Here is a 21796-nt window from a genome sequence, read left to right as displayed (position 1 = left end):
TTCCATACTGAGAGGGGCTAGAAGAAACTGCAAGTTAAAGCAGGGGGAAGAATCATTAGGCGTGTCATAAACACTGGATTTTGGCATCACTCACTGATTCTGACAGGCTGAGGAAGCTCTGTTTAAAGGAGTCATCTACATGCAGATCATTAGCAGTGGTGGGAAACGAAACAGAGGAAAAAGTACAGGAAAGTTTTAATGGGAGGCTGATAAAATCCTTCAGTTCTGTAAAGTTTGTTGGAATGTGGCAGTGGCTCTTTAAACAATGCAAATTTTCAGAAAGCTGATTGAGAACAGCCTCATTTTATAGAATAGATCTATAGGGAATCCTAGGACGCAAAGTTAATATGAATTCCCTAAAATGCAAATTTTATTAAACAACCCTTTCCTCCTCCTCCTTCGATGCAGTGGGAATGAATTCTTGCTATTCTGGACCTAAGAAAAGTGGCTTGTTGGTTCCCTTTTGATGTTATGACAGCGTTCCCAAATCCTTCATCTCGTAAGGCTGCAGATAGTTTGTCGCTTATCAACATGGTCCTTGGTTGCTCATTGCAGTACCATAAAAGTTAGTACAGTAAATCCTATTAAGGGGAACTGAGTTTGACATGGGGAGAGAGGCAGATGTTTCATATGAAATGCAAAGATAATGAAAGGGAAATTGAGGCAGAGTTATTTCTACTGACAAGTATAGTAAGATTCAATTTGTGGTAGCAGTGACTTCTTTTCTTTTTTTTTAGTTACTTAGGAAAGTGAAGGCCCAATAGCTCTGGTTAGAGCTGCGTGCAGTGCAGGCAGGTGTTATGCCAGATTGCTCTGTTATTGCTATTATTAATTAATAGTGCAGTTAAAATTATTTGTATATCAGCAGAGTCTGAAGTCCCCAGGATGAAGGCCCCATTGTGCTAAGTGCTGTACAGTTCTTCCCTGAATAGCTCCCAGTCAAAATAGGCAAACAGACAAAGGGTGGGATAAAGGGATGCAACATACACACAGCTCTTCTGCTCAGGAATTGCCTCTTTGTACTGCACTTGTACAGTGTGCCTAGCACAATGGGGCGGGGGAACTAAATGCTACCACAGTACAAATAATCATCATAATACACACAGTTCTGCTAATTGACCTCAGTCTTAATTTGCGGCATCTGACAGCACACCTCAGTTCTGAGCTTGTTACTCCACACATGGGCCTCCCCTTGAGCAGAGACTAACAGTTTTGGCACATGGTATATTTGAGGACGCGTGTGTGTGTTGTGAAATACGTTTAGATTGGCACCAGCTCCCAGTCTGCGTGGTGTGCGAGCTCTAAACAAGTGTTAAAAACAATGACAAAGTAACAGCTCAATGGGCCAGTAGAGGGCAATGGTACAAAAGTACCCAGGGTTTGAGCAGTGACTCTCCCTTTAAAGTTGGGAACAAAATTTAGACCAGGAGACTGGAAAATTACCATAACAAAGCACTTTCAAAACTTAAATCTTTTAAAACCAGAAGCTAAACTCCCATCGAGACTCTACTATAGTGTGTTTCTCTAAGGCATAGACAGTGTCTGACTGGAACAGTTGATCTTTCATGTAAGCAGTGGTTCTCAACCAGGAGTCCAGGGCTCCTTGGGGGGCCACAAGCAGGTTTCAGAGGGTCCACCAAGCAGGGCTGGCATTAGACTTGCTGGGGCCCAGGGCAGAAAGCCGAAGCCCCACCGGTGAAGCCTGAGGCCCTAAGCCCTGCCACCAGGGCTGAAGTTGAAGCCTGAGCAACTTAGCTTCACAGGGTCCACGGTGGCATGGGGCCCTAGGCAATTGCCCTGCTTGCAACCTCCTAACGCCGGCCCTGGTTTTTATACGTAGAAAAACACAGTTGTGGCACAGCTGGGCCATGGAGTTTTTATACCATGTTGCGGGTCGGGGGGAGGGAGGCTTAGAAAGAAAAAGGTTGAAAACCCCTGCCTTAAAGAAATGGATGTCTTTTACTGATGGGCTCTCCCTAGCTTTCATTGTCAGAAAATCTAAATGCTGACTGAATTAATTGCCACTTCTTCCTAAATTCCTGGGTTTTACCAGTGTAAATGTGAAAGAGAGTTTGGAACATAGAGACTAATTACGTTGAAGTGTAACCAGTCTCCTCATACAGAGTCCCAAACTGTCCTGGCCAAATTGTGTCAGCTTAGAACTGCCATTCCTTGGCTGGTTATTTCCATAATCTGTAATAACAAACAGGACCGTTCAAGGAATTTGGCCTTTACTCAGCTGAATGTCTCTTATAGGGAAAAGCAACTGAACCTACTCAAATTTATTATTCAGATAGACCTATATCACTGGGCAGTCAGCCAAATGCACCTTGAGTTTACAAACTTTCATAGCAATGTATTGCTTAGTTTTTTCCTAGACCAACGGGTTAAATGAGATGAGGAAAACTACTCCACACCAAGAAAAAGCTGTGCCATGGTAGAATGCACCACTTGATCTCTTTGTTCTTTATTATGAAAAGCCCTGTGATTTGCCCAGGTTAAAATTCTCCCCTTTGTATTCATTGCTCTTCTCTGCCAGGAAGTCTGTCATCCAGCTAGACTTGGCCAATACCAAGAAAGCTCTGATCGTACCAGCTTTTGAGACCCTTCGGTACCGCCTCTCCTTCCCCAAGTCAAAAGCAGAGCTGTTATCTATGTTGGACATGGGAACCCTCTTCACATTCAGGTAACAGAAGGCGCTTTCACTGAACCTCCAGCAGTGATCAACCTTGGCTTCTTGCTCATCTGTGGACATGTGGCTTGCCTCTCCCCTGGCCAGTCAGTAGTTCAATTAAGAAATGTATTGAGGTTTCCCCCCACTTTATTAAAAGGCAGTGATCTAGTGCCCCAACAGCTTGATTGGTGCATGTATTTCATCTTTAAACCCTGCATGTTATCTACTAATATTTCCCTGAGGGTTTTGCCCTTCCCTCTAGTCTAACCTCCTATTGTTAAATTGGCCTCATTTTATTTTTGACATTTTTATTGCATTACAAAATCACGCAAGAGCATTAAACCAGCGAGTGTGTAATATACCCTTTGTTGGCTAAGCACAGTCCAGGTAACTACCATTCATGTGACCAAGAAATAGTTTTCTACTGTTCACCAGCTGGCCCCAATATTGACTGATTGATCAGTTTTTTAAAAGGCTGAATGGTCATGGGTCTTTTATAAGCTAGTGAGCAGCTAGACAAGTAAATGATGTTTCTCAATGCAAAGGAAAAACATTGTGGTTTTGTCGGTCTGAATACAAGACTGGGAGGCAGGAACACCTGAGGTTTAAACTCATCTGTGAAACAGACTCCTTCGGTGGCCTTGGATCAGGGGTGAAAATAGGCCAGCATGGCGTACCGGTAAGAAGTGGCCGCAGGTACCGGCCCGTACGCAGCTGATGTCATACCACTGCCATGGCAGCACTTTAACATCGCTTCCCCTTTTGCCTCACCTCCCATTGGCAGCCCGGCCAGTAGGTCCTACCGGCAGGGCCACCGACGGAGGGGCAGCTGCCCTGGGGCCCAGCAATTTAAAAGGGCCGGGGCTCCCGGCTGCTGCTACCACAGCAGCAGCCGGAGCCCCAGGCCCTTTTAGATTGCCGCCAGAGCCCTGGGCAGCGTGGGCCAGGCAGTGTGGATGGGCTGGCTGGGGGAGGCTGACGCCCCACCCCTTCCACCTGAGGTCCCGCCCCTTTCAGGGCCCCCTTACCAGTAAGTCTTCTGTGTTACTTTCACCCCTGCCTTGGACTTCCCTTCTCTGCTTCAGTCCCCTCATCTGTAAATTGAGAATAATAATACTTACCTAGGCTTGATGAGTGGATAATTTGAAAGTGCCACAAAGCTAGAAAGTGTGCAGTGTAGCCTGCTGGGTGCAGCACCAGACTGGGCCTCAGGAGTTGGTTCTATTTCCAGCTCTGACCTGCTGGATGACCTTTGGCAAACCACTTCACCTCCCGGTGCCTCAGTTTCACATCTGTAAAATGGGGATAATAATGCTTACCTCTCCTGTGTTAAAACGCTGTGAGAGCTATAGATGAAAACCATTATATAAGAGCTAGGTGGTATTATTATTATTATTATTCAGTGGAAATCTTCCTCTCCTTTCCCCTTGTCTTTCCTCGTCTCACAAATTGTTCTTGTGGCAGATGCCGCTTTTCCCCCATTACCTGTATTCCATACCTCTCCACTTGCAGTGGGTTTCTTTCATGTTGCTAAGCTGCAGCATCTTCTGAGGTGCACTAGCAACTTCTTTGCCAGCTGCTTCTACAGACACCACAGCAGGTGGTTCATATGACCCTGAAGTACACTGTTTTGATGGTACCACTGTCTGTGATTCATTTGGAAACAGGAAACTCAAGGCAACTGAAAGGTAGGAGAAAGAATAGAGGTGTTATATCAGCCCCTAGGAAAAAAATCTCAAGGGGGTGAGGAAAGTTTGCTCTCCTCTCTCCTTCCATTGCTCCTTAACTGTATAGCAATTTATAGATTAACTTGAGGTTTGTTTATAGAAAATAACTTTCCCTCTTAGGTGAAAAAATAACCTCTAGTGAGAAATAATACCCTCAAGATTTTACTTCAGATCTTATATTCCATTGACAATCACATTTTCAGCCTGCACCGTAGTGATTCTCCACTATGGACCTCATCTTCAGGCTATATAGTATATACGTATGTTACATGCATGCACACAGCCAAATCCTGAAGTCCTTTCTAAACTCCCTGTAACTTCATTGGGGATTTGACCCGAGTAAGGACTGAATAAGAACAGGGAAAAGATGTCAGGCCTGCAGTACATTTATGTACTTACTTGGGACATATTTTATAAACACTCTCCTAATCATCTCTGTCTCATCATATTGGTCAAATCTATCAGCAGGCAACAACCGCTGGGACCGGGGCTGAGCATTTCCACCTACATTTTCAAGGTGCTTTTAATAACGCTGCAAGTTGAAGCCAAGCTAGCGGGAGTGAGCTGGGAGGAGGACTGCTGTGACAGTGATTGCTGGTCATGCCTGCAGCATCCCAGATCCTCACACCACATGCTAGATTACAATCTTTTCCTCAGTGAAATTGCTTTTGTCACCTCTTTTCCAAATGGTGACCTTTTCTGCCTCTGGGCTGCTGAAAAATACAAAGCGGCTCTCAATTACATCCTTCCCACAACTACCCCCCCCCCCGCCCACACACACACACACACAAACACACACATCCACATAAACACAAAAAGTCATTTAAGCTTTCACGGTTGCCAAGAGGTGCTGTGTGAAAAACCTTTGCACCAGGGGAATACCTTGTGAAATCATTCTGGCTTTGTTTCATGGAATTAGTTTTTACTGTGCCTTGGCAAGATGTATCTACTTAGTACTGGGTAATGTCCCAAGGACAAGGGACTGTTCTTCTGGTGGACTCTGACAAGGATAATGAAGGTACAGAAGGTAAAAGAAAGCACCATACTGAGACAGTGTAACCAGCAATAACTGATAAACTGGTTGAGGCCTCAGCCCATAACCACATCAGTATTCCCGTTGAAGCCAATGGGACTGCTCATGTGCTTAAAGTTAGGCACATGTTGAAGTACTTGGAGGATGAAGATCTGAATGAGAAAACTGGGGATGTTGGTTTGCATGCCGAAGAGACAATATTACTGATACAATAGACAATAAGACTGATGAATTTCACTACTATGTCTCTGTGACAAATGTCTGGTAAAAATTACCATTTTACGGTAGAGTCTTTTGGGTGGAGATCTTTTTAACAGTATCTAAATAACTTCAGCAGAGCTAAAATTTCACAAGATAGTCAGCCTGTAGCCAATACCCAGTTTTGGCATGTATATATTCCTGAACTATCAGAAAGATGGCTACAAACCCAATTGTTCTTTCATAATCAGTCTATAGTGACCTTATTTCAGCATCCCACATCCACCTCCCTCTTCCCTTACCAGACATATCTGCTACAAGATACAATATCCACTTGATATAGCAACTGCACAGTTATTGCATTGTGTTCCCAGCCAATATGATATCTGATCCCAGAGTTCATCCACTTAATAACTAGATTTTCCCCCCTCATTCAGAAGCACAATAATATGATTATTATCTTGTTATACTCTCTTAGCTGCCAATGTGTGTGGTTTCTCCATGTGATCCCATCATATTGAGCTAAGTCATGCTGAAGAAGCAAATGCAAAATCCTTGATCTATTTAGAGACCCTGTTACATTGAGAAAAACACTGACACTAACAATGGAATTTCAGGTGCTTTTAAAGAAGCTGAATTTTCTGTGCACGATTTGTTGGTCTCAGTTTATTTTCTTGTGCACAGGTGGCCGCATCACAGAACCACCCTCACTGCTGCATTGATTGGCATCTTATAGTCAGCTGTTGAGTCAGAGATACCAAGAACTGAATAGACTTAGAGAATGAACTACCCTCTGATCCATCAGTTTGGACCCTCCCAAGGAAATACATTGATTGGACAGGGAGCATGTAGCTCCTCCCTCCTTTAATCAGCGTTTCCACTTTCCTTTCACTCACCTTCTCCCCTCCTTTTCCCCCACTACCTTCCCTTCTAGTTTGCTTTTGTCTCCTCCGCTCCCTCCCTGATTTTTTTCTCTAGTGCTCTTCTTTATCCTGTTTTGCTCTTCCCTTTTGGTTTTCTCTTCTCTCTCTCTCTCCCTCTGCCTCCCAGGGGATACCTGTGCTGCTGCTCCTGCCTCTATTACTATGTGAGTGGGGCCCTGGATAGCTGTAGAGGGAAAGTGATACAACTCTGGTCAGGTTCATGTTCTGCTCTTGCTGTTGCCACTGGGGAAGCATTATGGACAGGAGCTGCACCACTAGCCAGATTCTCTGCAGGAATTAATTAATTAGCTGTCATTTGTAGGGTGCTTTGAAAATTCAGATCACTACAACTGTTAAATAGTAAGCATGTATTTATTTATTTACTTACTTACTTACTACTTTCAAAATGCTAGAGGAAGGATGAGGGAAAATGCTGCATTCCCCACAATCCTACATCAGATTTAAAACACCTGTTATGATTGTGGTTTATTTCACTAGGGCCTGGATTGAGACTACCAACTCATTTCCTGAAGACATCAAATGGCCAACAGATGGTAAAATTGTGTCGGTGCCAGAATATGAGCGAGATAAGGTAGGTGAGGAAATATCTTTTATTGGACCAACTTCTGTTGATGGGAATGTGCAAGCTTTTGCCCAGACCTGAAGAAGAGCTCTGTGAAGCTTGAAATCTTGTATCTTCCATCAACAGAAATTGGTCCAAAAGAAGATTTTCCCTTACTTACCTCGTCTCTCTCAATAGATGGTAAAGGTTTTGATCTCTCGCAGCCTGGAAAGTCAAACCAGTGACTTAGAGTTGAATGGCTCTGTGCTACTAGTTAGCCAGTCTCATTGAAGTGATGCAACCTGTTTAACTATGATGATGATAATAATAACAACAACAACATATAAAAGTGAAACCTTCACATCTTAAAAGAACATCAGTTACTGTATAGTAAATAATTTCCTGATAGCCATTTCCCTCCTGCACTGATCTATTCCAGGATGAAGAGAGAAAGTGAACTTTAGCTTCTTTCGGTTTCTCTAGGTACTATAAACAATAAGATACACCCAAAATGTAAACTCTGAGGCTGTAATTTTTACCTCTGTGTTCCTGGTTCTTCATAGTTTGTAATGTTATCCAGACCTCTGAGATCAAAATATTAGGATCTAGGCCCTAAACCTGCAAATAGTTACGCACATGTTTCACTTTACGCACAAGTTGTCTGTCCCCTTGAAGTCAAGGTGCCTTATATTGCCCAACTGCATGTTTGTTTTGCTCCTCTGTTATAAATCTCAAAATACTACAATACAGATCACCTGCCTTATGTTTTTTTCTTGATTTAATCCATGATTCTGCAGCAAGAGCCTGTCTCAGCGATTTCTGGAAAAGTGTAAGAAGAGTAAAAGGGCAAGAGAATCATTGCTCCTTGTGTTAGTGGGGTGAATTCAAGCTGTGCTTGGAAGAGACCTGCCGTGACATAAATAAGATTAACAAAATATTAAAGGATCCTTTCTTATAAATTGAATTGATGGTCTTACATAGAATCATGTTGGATAAAATGATATCTGTAGTATCATGGAGAGCATTTATCTAGGCTTTTACGTATTAGTGGAATTATTTATTTGGGTTCTTACAGTAATAATAAAAAAGAGGCACTTGTCCAGAGCTCCAGGTGTCTCTTGCACAACATAAAATGTAAATATAAAATATATAATTCTCATCATCGTGGAACTGTAATAGCCAACTTTCAAGAGCTTTAAATGAACTACACAATTACATACCTATTTTCCAGCATTGATGGCACCGCACCATTGCTGGGAAATGGATATCAAATTTTGTAGTGTAGATGCATCCCTTGTGTTTTCCATAATTATTGTTTCTCAGTATCAGTCATGGATAGCCCTTTTGATAATTGTCTTTTTGTCAGTTAACTTCATCAGCCTGGTATGTATAAGCACCAAGCACATGGAAGTACAGTAACTCCTCACTTAACATTGTAGTTATGTTCCTGAAAAATGTGACTTTAAGCAAAACGATGTTAAGTGAATCCAATTTCCCCAAAAGAATTAATGTAAATAGCGGGGGGGTTAGGTTCCAGGGGGAAAATTTTTTTGCCAGACAAAAGACTATATTGTGTGTGTGTGTGTGTGTGTGTGTATATATATACATACACACACACAGTATAAGTTTTAAACAAACAATACTGTACACAGCAATGATGATTGTGAAGCTTGGTTGAGGTGGTGACGTCAGAGGGTGGGATATTTCCCAGGGAATGCCTTACTGCTAAATGATGAACTAGCAATTGGCTGAGCCTCAAGGGGTTAACTTGTTGTTAATGAAGCATCACACTCTACCAGGTAGCAGGAATGGAGGGAGGGGAGACAGCATGGTAGATAGAGACACACACTGTGTGTGTATGTGTGTGGGGGGGGGGGGGAATGCGCATTTCCCCTTTAAGTAAGCTGACCCACTCTTAAGTTAATCAGCAAGCTGAGACCACAGCTGCTGCCAAGAAGCTCCCTCTGTCCTGAGTCCTGTCCTGTGTGTCCCCCCCCCCCCCGTCCTATGGAGATGGGGTAAGCGGGGGTGCAGGAGAAAGGGGGAGGGGGACACCCTGACATTAGCCCCGCTCTCCTCCCCCCCCCCCCAGCAAGCAGGAGGTTCGGGGAGCAGCTCCAAGGCAGAGGGCAGGAGCCGCACATGGCAGTGGGGGGAGGGACAGCTGAACTGCCAGCAATTGGTAGCCTGATGGGCGGCTGCCGCACAGGGAACTTAGGGGAGCGGGGAGCTGATGGGGGGCTGCCGGTCCACCCTGGTTCCAAGCCCCCACCAGCTAGCTCCAACCGGGTGCTCTTCCTGCAAGCAGTGGACAAAGCAGGCGGCTGCCAAACAACATTATAAGGGAGCATTGCACAACTTTAAACGAGCATGCTCCCTACTTGATCAGCAAGGTCGCAACAAAACAGCGTTAACCAGGACAGCTTTAAATGAAGAGTTCCTATATTGGAGAATGCTTCAGAAATGGTTATAGTGTATTGAGTTGCCTATAATATGTCCTAAAAATAATAGCGGACTGTACAGCTAATGTCCTCATTTTCAAGGGTTCCATCTCAAAGCTAATGTTGTGCAGTTTTACCAAGATGTGTCTTATTTCACTGTTCCCCCACGCCCATGCAAGTTATGTATATTCAAGGTATCACGTCTGGACGAAAGGGCATGCACCAACGAACTTTGCCAAATGGCGGACAGCCACCACACCTTACCAAGTTGAGTGGGAAGCAGACTTTGAGCCATATGTTGTTGTGAGGCGGGACTGCCCGGAGTATGACAGAAGGTTTGTAGGATTCGGCTGGAACAAAGTAGCTCACATAATGGAACTGGATGCACAGGTGAGGAGACCTCTTCTTAATGAGATTCTTAGTGAGATGCATGGTTTTTATAACAGAGGGGTAGCCGTGTTAGTCTGGATCTGTAAAAGCAGCAAAGAATCCTGTGGCACCTTATAGACGAACAGACGTATTGGAGCATAAGCTTTCGTGGGTGAATACCCACTTCGTCAAATGCATGTAGCGGAAATTTCCAGAGGCAGGGATATGGTTTTTGTATGAAACCCTTATACTGTGGAAGTGGATTCAGATTCCATGTCACCAAATTATTCAGCTAGCCATACTGGATTCTGTAACTGGTTACTTTCATCTAAGAGAGAAAACCCTTGTTTAGTATTGGCTGAGCATTAAAAGTTGTGCCTCATTTAATTGATTTATCAAATCTAAGAGGAGTCTGTCATCTCAGAGAGGCACATTTCCTTCCCCTGTTCCCCACTTCCTCCTGGACTACTGACCCTGATCATTAGCAGGTACTTACTAACATACACTGGCTCATTTGTGTTGGCCACTCTATGAGGGGTAGAGTACAAGGCATGCAACCCCTGCTTTCCCCATCGTGCCTGCAGCTGAGGGGCAGGGAGACTGTGCAGGGATGGGTGTGTCCATGTATGCACGTCTCTGTGTGTGCATTGAGGGGGACGTTTATACCCCTGCTTACACCTCTGCACAGTCACATTGGCTGGGCCGCAATCAGGCCCTTTATGTTCCATAAGGATATTCCCAATGGGGGTATTCTCAGCTATAGAGGGAAAAACATGTTTATTAACCAAATAAATATAGTGTCTACTATATTATCCTAATAATAATACTTAGCGTTGCATAACACTTTAATTTTACAATGCACTTTTCAAACACTGACCAGTGAAACTTCAGTTGTGGAGAATATCAATGTAATGATGTATTATCTGCTAATCTGTGTAAGCGGGTTTACAGTTCCAGTTGTAGCTCTCCTAAAGCACTCACAGCTTCACGCTTATTTGTGCAGCGGCATTCAGCCAACGTACAGCGTCATACAAAGGAAAGTGGAAGCTCTTTCAAAGGAGATTGTAGCATCGTTCTTTTAAATGGTCATTGAGATGGAACTGTCTCTGGGGATGTGTTTCCTTGCTCCTCCAGCCTCCAAACACACTAATATTTAAAAGATGTTTTGTTTATAATGGCTGAGAGACTGGACTATTCTCCTATCGAGAATCTGTCATCCTGGAGGAAACTTGGAATTACTGGGCTACCCAGTAGTTCACTGAGGCAGCTCTGCCAGGAACTTCTGGAACCAGGGCTTTCCCTATATCGGGGCTGAGACTGCAGTACTTCCCATTAGTCTCTCTTCCTTGCAATGGAGACAGCTCCTTGACACACTCCCCTCTAAAGAGAGCCTATAGAGGGTTTTCCTCAAAGAGCTTTGCTCTCTTGGCTAGGCCTCAGTTAGGGGATCCCTATCCCCTCTTTTTTTGTACTTTGATCCTTCTTCCCACCCCCACCTGCCATTGCCGACTGCTTATCAGCCCTCAGCTCATCAGCAGGGGATTTAGGGAGTGGGATAAGACTGACCAGGCCTCTCAGCAATATCCTCTCCCCAAGGGGGGTGGGGGAATAGTGCTGGACACCCATGAAGCTTTCTACTGCATTTGAGGTGCCACTCCCATTGATTAGGTCTTTGCCTAAGCAGCTGCTTCAGTATTCTAGCCTCAGCTGGCAGAGTCACCTCCCAGCTCAGGGAAAGATTTCAGTGCCTTTTAGCAAGTCCAGCACCTATCAGGAGGCCTGCATGTGAGACTCCATCACAGAGGGCCTATGCTGCTATAGCCCGTCAAAATGGCAGACAGGATGGAAATAATTATAATTATTCTGGAAGCACCACATGCCCATGGTGCTGGGGTCTGTACAGATATATAGCTAGTGACAGACTCTGCTCCTAAGGGCTTACAAACTTGTAGTTAGAGTGTGAGGTTCCTGCAGGTGGGATTTTTTTCTGAAGGGGATTCTCCTTGCTCTAGGGACAAGCTCTAAGGTACTTTCCCTGGCCTTCCAATGACTCCTGGACCTAGCCAGTTAGCAGCCCCTCTCTCAGCCGCTTTCAAAAGTATAATAATATTTTATATATATATATATTGGTAGCCCCCAAAGGCCCCAATTGGGAAGGGGATGGCCACCCCATTGTGCTGGTCTCTACAAACACAGAAGAGAGACAGTTCCTGCCCTGAAGGACTTACAGTTTAAAGACACAAGCAGACAACTGGAAGAAAGCTAATCTTGTGCCAATATTATAAATAGGTAAATGGGATGACCCAGGAAATTATAGGCCTGTCAGCTTGACATCAGTCCAGGAAAAATGATAGAATGGCTGAAACTGGACTTGATTAATAAAGAATTAAAGAAGGCTAATGTAATTAATGCCAATCTACATGGTTTTATGGAAAATAGATTCTGTCTAACTAGATACCTTTTTTGATGAGATTATAAGTGGTATGATAAGTCTAAGTATATTACATCAACACTATTACCATTATGTAAATTATTTGACTTGGTACCACTTGACATTTTGATTACGAAACTATATTGATACAAAATTAACATGGCACACATTAAGTGGATTAAAAACTGACTGACAGGTCTCAAAATGTAACTGTAATCGGAGAATCATCATCAAATTTTTAGAGGGGTTGCCAAAGGGATCAGTTCTTGGTCCTGAGCTATTTAACAGTTCTATCAATGACATGAAAGAGAACATAAAATCATTGATAAAGTTTGCAGCTGACACGAAGAATGGGGAAGTGGTAAATAATGAAGAGAACCAGTTGCTGATAGAGAGAAATCTGGATCACTTGGTCAACTGCACTCAAAGACACTATATGCATTTTAATACCGCTACATGTAAAGCTATACATGTAGGAACAAAGAATTGCACACTTTTTACAGGGTGGGAGAATCTGTCCTGAGAAACAGTCATTCTGAAAAGAACTTGGTGGCATGGGGATAGATAATCAGCTGAACATGAGCTCCCAGTGTGACTCTGGCCAAAAGGGCTAATGTGATCTTGGATTTATAAACAGGGGAATCTCAAGTAGAAGTAAGGGGTTCTATTACTTCTGTATTTGTCACTGATGTGACTGCTACTGGAATACTGTGTCCAGTTCTGGTGTTCACAATTCAAGAAGGTTGTTGCTGGATTGGAGAGGGTTCAGAGAATAGTCATGAGAACAATTAAAGGATTGGAAAACTTACAGTGTTAGACTCAAGGAGCTTTACCCATTTCATTTATTAAAGAGAAGGTTAAGGGGTGACTTGATCACAGTTTATAAGCACCTGCTTGGGCAATAAAACTTTAATAATGTGCTCTTGATAATCTAGCAAAGGTATAACAAGATCCAGTGGCAGGAAGTTGAAGTTAGACAAATTCAGATTAGGAATAAGGCATACATTTTTAAAAGTGAGGGTAATTAACCACTGGAACAATTTACAAAAGGTTGTGGTGAAATCTCCATCACTGGAAACTTTTAAATCAAGATTGATGTTTTCCAGAAAAACATGCTCTAGTTTAAACAGGAATTAATTCAGGGAATTTCTGTGATCTGTGTTATACAGGAGGTCAGACTTGATGATCACAGTGGCCTCTTCTAACCTCATAATCTGTGAAGTGATAGGGGTCCGGTTACAAAATACAAGCAAAGACTTATTCTCCTAAAATACTTAGGCACTTCTTAGAAACGCTGCTCAGAGCTTCCTATGATGAAATTTGGGGACTGCAGTGAAGAGATATAACCCAGGAGTTTCAAGTCTCCTCCAATTTACGGGCTTTTGTTATGAGACATATTTACGGGGAGAATACATTTGTTGTAGTAAACCTGCTAGGAACATTCATTGCCTCTTCATAGGCTCCTAGATTTGCAAGTGACTTGAGTTTTCATCACAACCCATGGGAAGCTGTGGAAGCCTCCCAGAAATGACTTCTCAGAGAAGGCAGAGTACAGGTGCTCCAGGAGTATATTTACATTTGTGCTAAATATGGGCATAGATGTACCCACTCTAGCTTAAGCTAGCATGCTAAAAATAGCAGCATAGCCAGGGTAATACAGGCAGTAACTCGGGCTAGCCACCTGTGTACGTACCCACCTGGGCCCGCTGAGAACATACACCAGTGGCCAGCCTGAGCCATTACCCCGGCTACAGTGCTAATTTTAGCAAGCTAGTGCAGGTGCATCTGTGGGAGCTGGGAATCACACCTCCCAGCTCAAGTGTAAAAGTACCTGGGAAAGTTGCACTGGCCGTGTCTTTCTCCCATTTCTCATATTGTCTATGTAGAGAGAACCCACTCCTGGAGAGGTTCTGTTAATGAGGCATAACAACCACAGAAATGGTTGAAAGACCTGCAGAGGAGTAGTTAAAGTTCACACTTTGCATGCAAAGGAAATTCTTTGAGCGCAAAGTTAATCTTCATAAGGTCTGAAAACATTTAATAAAACCCTCTTAAGCATATGAATTATTAAACCATGTTTTGCATTTGACCTATGATATGTATCAGATTCTCCCGTAAAGGCAGATTTTTCAAGACAGGGGTACACGTGGAAGGCATTGCTGGTATAACTATACCAATCTACTGTATCTGTAAAGTGCTGTTAGTGTGGACGTAGCTTATATCAGCAAAACTGCATTTTTGCTGGTCTAGCTTATTCCAGTGCTGCCCCCCACCCCACCCCACCCACCTCCACGCAAAAGAAGCTAGACGGGCAAAAGCGAAGTCTTGCCAGTACAAGTGCATCTGTGCCAGGGGCTTTTGCCAGCGCAGCTCTGTCAGTCACAAATCACACCTCTGCAGACTTCTGACCAACATACCTCTGCTGGCAAAGGCTAGTGAGGTAGACATCGCTCTAGTACTGCTCCCCTAATATTTTGGCTTACCTGGGTGTAAACATTTTTTGAAATGGAAGGTCGGTCTAATGTCTTTCATATGCATAATAAAACTTTTAAAAGAAAAAGGAGGTTGGTTAAACAAATCTGTATGGATTTGCTCTTCCCCTGAGATTTACACTGCACCAACTTCTTTGCCTTAGCAAAGACATGAGAGAGAGAAAGAGAGAGATCTTGGAACTGCCTCTCACTGCTGGTGTCTTCCTTTTCCAGGAGTATGAATTCATAGTGCTGCCCAATGCCTATATGATCCATATGCCGCATGCTCCCAGCTTCGACATCACCAAGTTCCGCTCCAACAAGCAATACCGCATCTGTCTGAAGACCCTGAAGGAGGAGTTCCAGCAGGATATGTCACGCCGCTATGGTTTTGCAGCCCTCAAATATCTCACGGCAGAGAACAACAGCTAGCACGACGGAGCCTGTTTACGGGAAACAGACACTCAAGGGAGGAGCCACTTAACGTTTGGGGCCCAGTCTTTTAACTTGGAACTGAGACACTTTTTGTTTTTATATCATACCCAACAGTTCTAACAGTAGAGATTTGAAGCGATATGTCTTCAGACTGTGCTCATTAGCCACCTCCCTTCCACCCCTGCCCGCCAGGCTTTCAGCGTTAGCATTCGCAAGGTGTGAATAAGAGGGGCCAGCCATGCACCCATCATATCACAAACGGTGCGGAGCGGGGGTGGGACAGGAATATGTTTTCTGTTCTCAAAACAGTTGAGCAAAGACAGATATCCAGAAAATAGGATTTAATGTTGCTATTTAATAATTCTACATGCTTTTTATCTGTAAAGGAAGATCTTCGGGTCACTGTCCTGTGAATTTTAAACCCACACTGCTCTAAAAGGGGAACTTTCACTTGTGAAATTTTGCATTTCCCCTCTTGATACGGATGACTATTCTAATGAAGGGCAAGATTTGAAATAGCCTTGAAAATGAAGGGGAAGCATATATCATATCCCACTATAGAGAAGGTGTGCTATAGGCTGAGGCATATCCATGGGATCAGTTGGTGATTGATCCTCAAGTTAATTCTGTATGATCTGGAAACCTCCCCGCCCCAGCCACAAAATCCACTCCTTCCCTTTTAAAAGGAAATTTTGGCCTTCATTCAGCTTGTCCATCCCCAGTTCTAGCGGTCCAGTAAAAAAGATTGGTGCCTCTACCAGAATGTGAAGGAACCTGTCAGTGTAAGGCATGTGTTCCCCTGAGCAATTCATTCACATGTGTCTAGTGAAATAAATGGCCATGTTTTAGCATGGTTACCATTTTAAAGGCAAGAATTGAATTTTTCCCTGGGATGTATTTTCTACTGGGGGATATTGACCCATGGGCTCTTTCAGTGCACGCCCACTTGTGAAGGCATTGGGCCTTGGGCTTTAAGTGGACTTTGTCGCTGAACAGGGAAATATGAGCATGGCAACAGAGCCCAGTAGCCTCAGTGCTATCAAGCTGCCTGCTACAAGCTCTCAGAACTACTTCGTTAAAGGAGTTTATAATAAAAGGAGCAAAACTCTGAGGCATGAACTCCCCATTTGAGGGGGAGAAGAGAATGTGTTGGGAATCTAAGTGTGAGTGTTTGCTTGAATGTGGGGTGGTCCAGTTCACAACCTCAGTGTGCGTAGAGATATTTTGGAGGATGGACAAGAAACCTAACAAGCAAAACACATACTAAAACCAAGACACTGGACTTTTTACCATTTCCTTTATTCTTCAGTATTAATGTTGTGTTTACATGGGATGAGGAGATGAGGTTTAATGCACTGCCCTTAGCTGGGCTATTTGTATTCGCTTGCAATGTTACTAGAGAAAGCAGAATTGACTAAAGTGAGAAGTGTGTCCCTCTTCCTATTCCAGACCATGTAGAACAGTACTTACAGACATTGCTGCCTAGACTATATAATGGATCCACACTTCATTGTGCTCATTATTTTATTCTATTTTCCAGTCATTGAATCTTCCTCCCCACCTCACCATGCTAGATCTTGATTTTCTTTCTAAACAGCTACTTTTTGAGGGGTTTATTTACAGCAACTTCAAAACACAAGTAAGCCAGGTGATTACAATACAAATTTTGGTTAATCATACAAACATTTAAGAAAAGAACAGCAAAAGAAAAAAGCAACTTCTTTGAGACAAAAAATAAGACCAGGAGGGAGTCTGGATGTAGTTGTTACATTTTCCCCTGTGGATGTGGACTGTGTAAGAATCTATCGCTTCCTACTTTTCCAAATTGCTTTTCTCCTGTACTTAATGGGTCACCTAAAAACTTGTGAGGAGTTAAGCCCTAGCAAAGGCATATTTATAAAACAACCCCTCCCTCCCTCATTGTTAATGTGCCATCCTTTCTCAAACTGAGTAGTGCAATACTTCACAAATAGTCCCAGTGATTCTTCACCAGGAGTAAGGGTGGCAGAATCTGTTCCTAAGGGTATGTCTACACTTAAAACGCTGCAGTGTAAACACTACCTATGCTGACGGGAGGTGTTCTTCCATTGGCCTAGGTAATCCACCTCCCTGAGAGGCGGCAGCTAGGTCAATGGAAGAATTCTTCTGTCAGCCTAGGGCTGTGTATACGGGGACTTAGGTCAGCTTAACAGTGCTGCTCAGGAGTGTGAATATTTCACACACCTAACCAACGTAGTTAAACTAACCTAATTTTCTAGTGTAGACAAGGCCTAAGTAGTCCAGTGGTGTGAAGTGCTGATTTACCTTCTTGAAATTCCTAGTCGGTCCCGCTGTATAACTAAAGCTGTTCTATGGCACTAGTTAAGTGCTGGATGTTAATTTCTTCTTTGTTTCACAATGATGCCTGGGGACAGGGGGAACACCATTCTCCTGCAGTGCTAGTTATGGGTTAGATTGTACCACAAGGACACAACCCATAGCAAGGGGAGGTGCCTTGTTGTGCCATGCCATTAGCATCATTAGCCACAATTCTGTCCCTGCTCCCCCTTCTGGTGGGGGGGTGGGAGTGGGGCAAGTAGTAATTTGTTGCTGGCGCGTACTGGCAGCAAATTCTGACACCCCCGTTTTAGGCTCAGATACATTGGCTGGTGTAAGATGAGCGGCTCAGACTCTTCTAATAGATTAGAGTGTCACAGGTTTTCTTTATAGGAGCTGTGCTGGTTTATTTGTATTGTCATAGTCATCAAGGTGTGTTCTAATTCTGTTTTGTATGAGACTCTCAATCAAGTTCCCTGGTACTGAAGTAAGGCTGACTGCTGTTTAATTCCCAGGATTACCCTCTGGCATCATTTTAAAAAAATGTACGTGCTGCCCTCCAGTCCCCTGCTACAGTAGCGGATTCTAATGAGAGATTGCATGTTTATATTAGCAGCTTGGTTGCTTCATTTGTTGAGTCCTTCTGAACTCTCTGATGAATACCTTCTCAGCCTGGAAACGTAATGCTCTTTAACGTATAGATTTTTTTTTCCAGCCCCTTCTCTTTTGACACCTTAGTCTACGACATTTCCTTATCTTTATTTCCTGGAAAGAGTGAGTCTCTGGGATAGATATCTCTGCAATGTCCTTTGTGGAGAAGATTGATGCAAAGAAGGTATTGAATTCATGACAGTGTCATTATAGCCGTTAATTGCTCCCTGACCATCCAGAGGACCCAACAGTTACTGCAGGTTTTCTGCTTCTGGCAGATGGAGCAAATTTGTTTTTATACCTATGGCTATTTGCTCTTCAAATTCCCTTTGAGCCCTCCTGGTTTCCATCTTAAGTTTTATAGTTCTTTCAACCAAGTTTTGATTTCCCATTTGTCTTGAAACTTACCATTTAATCATACTTTTATTTTCATGTCCTCTTCCTTTTTTTATTTGTTTAGGGGTATCCATGCCTTCTGTGAGTCTCTGAGCATAAGTATCCTCCATGCTGAGTCTAAGGATTTTAATTTTGATTTCGGACATTTTTGACCTGCTTCTTTTTAAATCCTGCTTTTCACAGTCAAGTGTCACCATACTAGTTTTTGATGTGATTCCTCCCCAAAGGATGCTGAACTGAATTATACCATAGTCACTACTACTGACTAGGTCAACTATAGTTACTTCTTGAACCAGCTCCTGTATGTTATTTAGGGTGCAGCAGAGTGCAAGGGTTATTTAGGGTGCAAGCTTCTCCTCTTGTGTGTTCTAGAAATAGCAGTTCCAAGAAGCAGTCATTCAAGGTGTTGAGAAATAGGTTCTTGAAACTTTTTGTTTTATGACATTTGCTCAGCTCATGTGTGGGTAGTTGAAGCTGTCCATTTATTACTGTTTTATTAGGCTTAGTTGCCTCTCTAATCTCCCTATACATTATTTACCTAATATCCTTTTCCTGGTCAGGAGGACAGAAATATAACCCTACTAGTGTATTTGTATTCTTCTAATTTGGGGTTTATGTCCCTGCACATTCTACTCTGTGGACCTCTCCCCTCAGAAATTTTAACTCATTACATTCTGTGGAATCCTTTAAGCATAGTGAGCCTCTCCCATCTCTACAACCTGGATAGTTTATACACAGGTATGGCTGTATCCCACTGGCTCCTGACATTCCACCCTGTTTCAGCAATTCCTATTATCTCAAGGTCCTCACCCACTGCCGTGCATTCTAACTCCCTTATTTTTTCTGTAAGCGTCTCACATTGTTATATAGACATTTCTGGTTTTGCCCATGCACTTATTTTTCTTACATTCCTTCATCTCACACTCTGATACTTTTCTGAAATGTACCTCTGTAATCTCAGCCTGTCCCTTCTCCAGTTTGGCTCTAATTGCCATCCTATTTTTTACTAGATAAAGATATATCTTTCTATTACAAACAACCCTAGCAGCTGTCTTTGTCTGACCTGAGTCATCCTTGGTACCTGTGAGATTTCCTTCAGCTCCTGCTTTAACTAATCCCCCCAAACCTTGCCAGTTTTGTGTGCCAGCCGTCTGGCTCCACGTAGTATATGTGCATTTTTTTTTTCAAGTGGGACTTAAAATCATCATCTGGGACTCACTGGGGTGAAGGAATTTGCAGCTGCACCTGCATTTCCACCACCATGTTAGAAGTGAAGACTCTGGATGCGTTCACATCATTTTTAAAGCACAGATTATTTATGCAATAGGTTCTCACAGCTTCCCGTGTGTTTTCTATTTAAATCACAGACATCCCTTCAGTGACAGCGGCACCACCATTTAATATTAATTGTAGTGTAGTTTATTGCAGTGTAGTGAGTTCTGTATTAGAGGGAGAAGCATAATAATTTCATCATGGATGCAGCTGCTATTTCTCTGCACAGGTGAAAATAAGGCCTTAACACGACTGAGCCATCAGTTTTCTAAATGCCCTGTACAAACACATTACAAGTGGTCTTCTGTTAGGTACAACAGTCAATTTTATAATTAAATATAAAAATATGTTTTTAACGTTCTTATTTTTACATGACTGTTTATTCAAATATAACGATAAACTTCTACCTGGAAGATCATGTGATCTCCAGATTGTGCCAATTCCCCTATCACCATGGCCTGCCTAATGGCCACCATCTGTTTTTTAGCTGAGGAAGACTGTGCAGGACTCCTTGAGTTGTTGCCTTTTAATCAGCATCGATACTAGTCTTAGAGACCCTCCCTCCTACTCTGCCAGATATCATAAGGGATATTCATCAGATTTCTATGGACCATCAACAGGACACAGAACTCAGCAGGTGGAGTGAGATGAGGATCAATAGCTATGAAGTGAAATGGGTTCCATTTTGTTTGATTGTTGGAGTGCAGGAAAGGAGGAAAAATTCTGTGGTCTTTGGTATGTGTCTGCTCCTCAAGCTAAAAACCCCCAAAGTATTTTTTTTAAATCAAGTTTCTGCATCTCTAATCAACCAGACTGGAACAACTGAGTCAGTCACCCATGCACAATGAAAGCAAATTAACCAACATTTCCACTCTGGTATCGAAGATGCTGAAACATCTTTGACATGTCAGTATTCTGCTTCTTTATGTTAGGAGCCTGTAATGCGTAGTTAGAGTGTGGATAGAAATATTTAAATGCTTTACTGAATCAGGACCCAATTGACGATTTTTTCAAATTAACATTATAAGCAGTCAGAGTAGAAAGAAACTACTGGCCTTGTTCAGCCATTACTGCTTGGGAAAGTGCTTATAGTCATGGATCTATGATACCCTATTTTTAGGGGACCCCCAACATCAGAATGCAGACACAGAATGCTCATTAATGTCAAAAGGAACTTACTGTATGTGCCAGTTAACTGGGCACAACATTTTCATCTTAAAAATTCCCTGGACACAGAGTGTACTTGCCCTACAGAGTGTAGTTGCTGTGGGCTGTTTAAGAAATAATTTGCGAATTAGAAAAAAAGACAAAACATTTATTCAAGTGATGGACTACGTATGTTGGTCGTTTATCCAAAAGTACTTCTAGTTCCTGTAGTGGAACTCTTACCCTGTTCGTCATGTAAGTATGCAGAGTTTTATAAACCCCAAATTACAAGGTTATGTCTTTTCTGTCATGCCGCATTGTAGTATCCACTGTAAGGATTAGATTGATTTATTTTCCCCAGTTAATTACCGTTTCAATAAGGGAATAATGTCCTACTCCTTTTGACTCCTCCTATACTGACAAGAAACGATTGTGCAGTGCAAAAAGGCAATGTTTGCGTCTAGTAATCTGCTAGCATTAAGGGCATGGTTTAAATCCAAAGAAGGGAAATGGTTTTGACTTTTGAATGGCTGAAACTCTGCTTGGACACACAGTCTTTACCCTCTGCTAGTTATGCTTCAGAGTTGCAGAGATCTCTAAACAGGTGAGACCAAAGAGTTCAAACCAAACCCTGGCTATTTCCCTAGGTATTACAGCAACATAATTCTCTTATAAACAGTGCATGTATATATTTTTCCATACAAAGAGCTACATTAAAAGAATGCTGTAAAGTGAAGCACTGAAAAGTTAG

At 42.8% G+C, this 21796-nt stretch overlaps 1 protein-coding gene across 3 annotated transcripts in view; it reads left to right on the top strand.

The window, feature by feature from the left end:
- The window catches only part of LARGE1 (LARGE xylosyl- and glucuronyltransferase 1), a 363903-nt gene extending 346228 nt beyond the window's left edge, over positions 1-17675 (top strand). For 2 of the 3 annotated variants that reach the window (XM_077829159.1, XM_077829168.1), the window contains 3 exons: positions 2540-2686; positions 9753-9948; positions 15064-17675. In XM_077829159.1, coding sequence (XP_077685285.1) covers positions 2540-2686; positions 9753-9948; positions 15064-15261 — 541 coding nt within the window. In that variant the 3' untranslated portion in view covers positions 15262-17675. Of the gene's footprint in view, positions 1-2539; positions 2687-7053; positions 7264-9752; positions 9949-15063 lie in introns of those variants that run through there. The other variant, XM_077829178.1, reaches the window with a different exon arrangement.
- Positions 17676-21796: the final 4121 nt, after the last annotated feature.

The sequence above is a fragment of the Eretmochelys imbricata genome, chromosome 1 (assembly GCF_965152235.1).
Source record: "Eretmochelys imbricata isolate rEreImb1 chromosome 1, rEreImb1.hap1, whole genome shotgun sequence".
NCBI classification, from domain to species: domain Eukaryota; kingdom Metazoa; phylum Chordata; order Testudines; family Cheloniidae; genus Eretmochelys; species Eretmochelys imbricata.
This window is presented reverse-complemented; position numbering and strand designations above follow the sequence as displayed.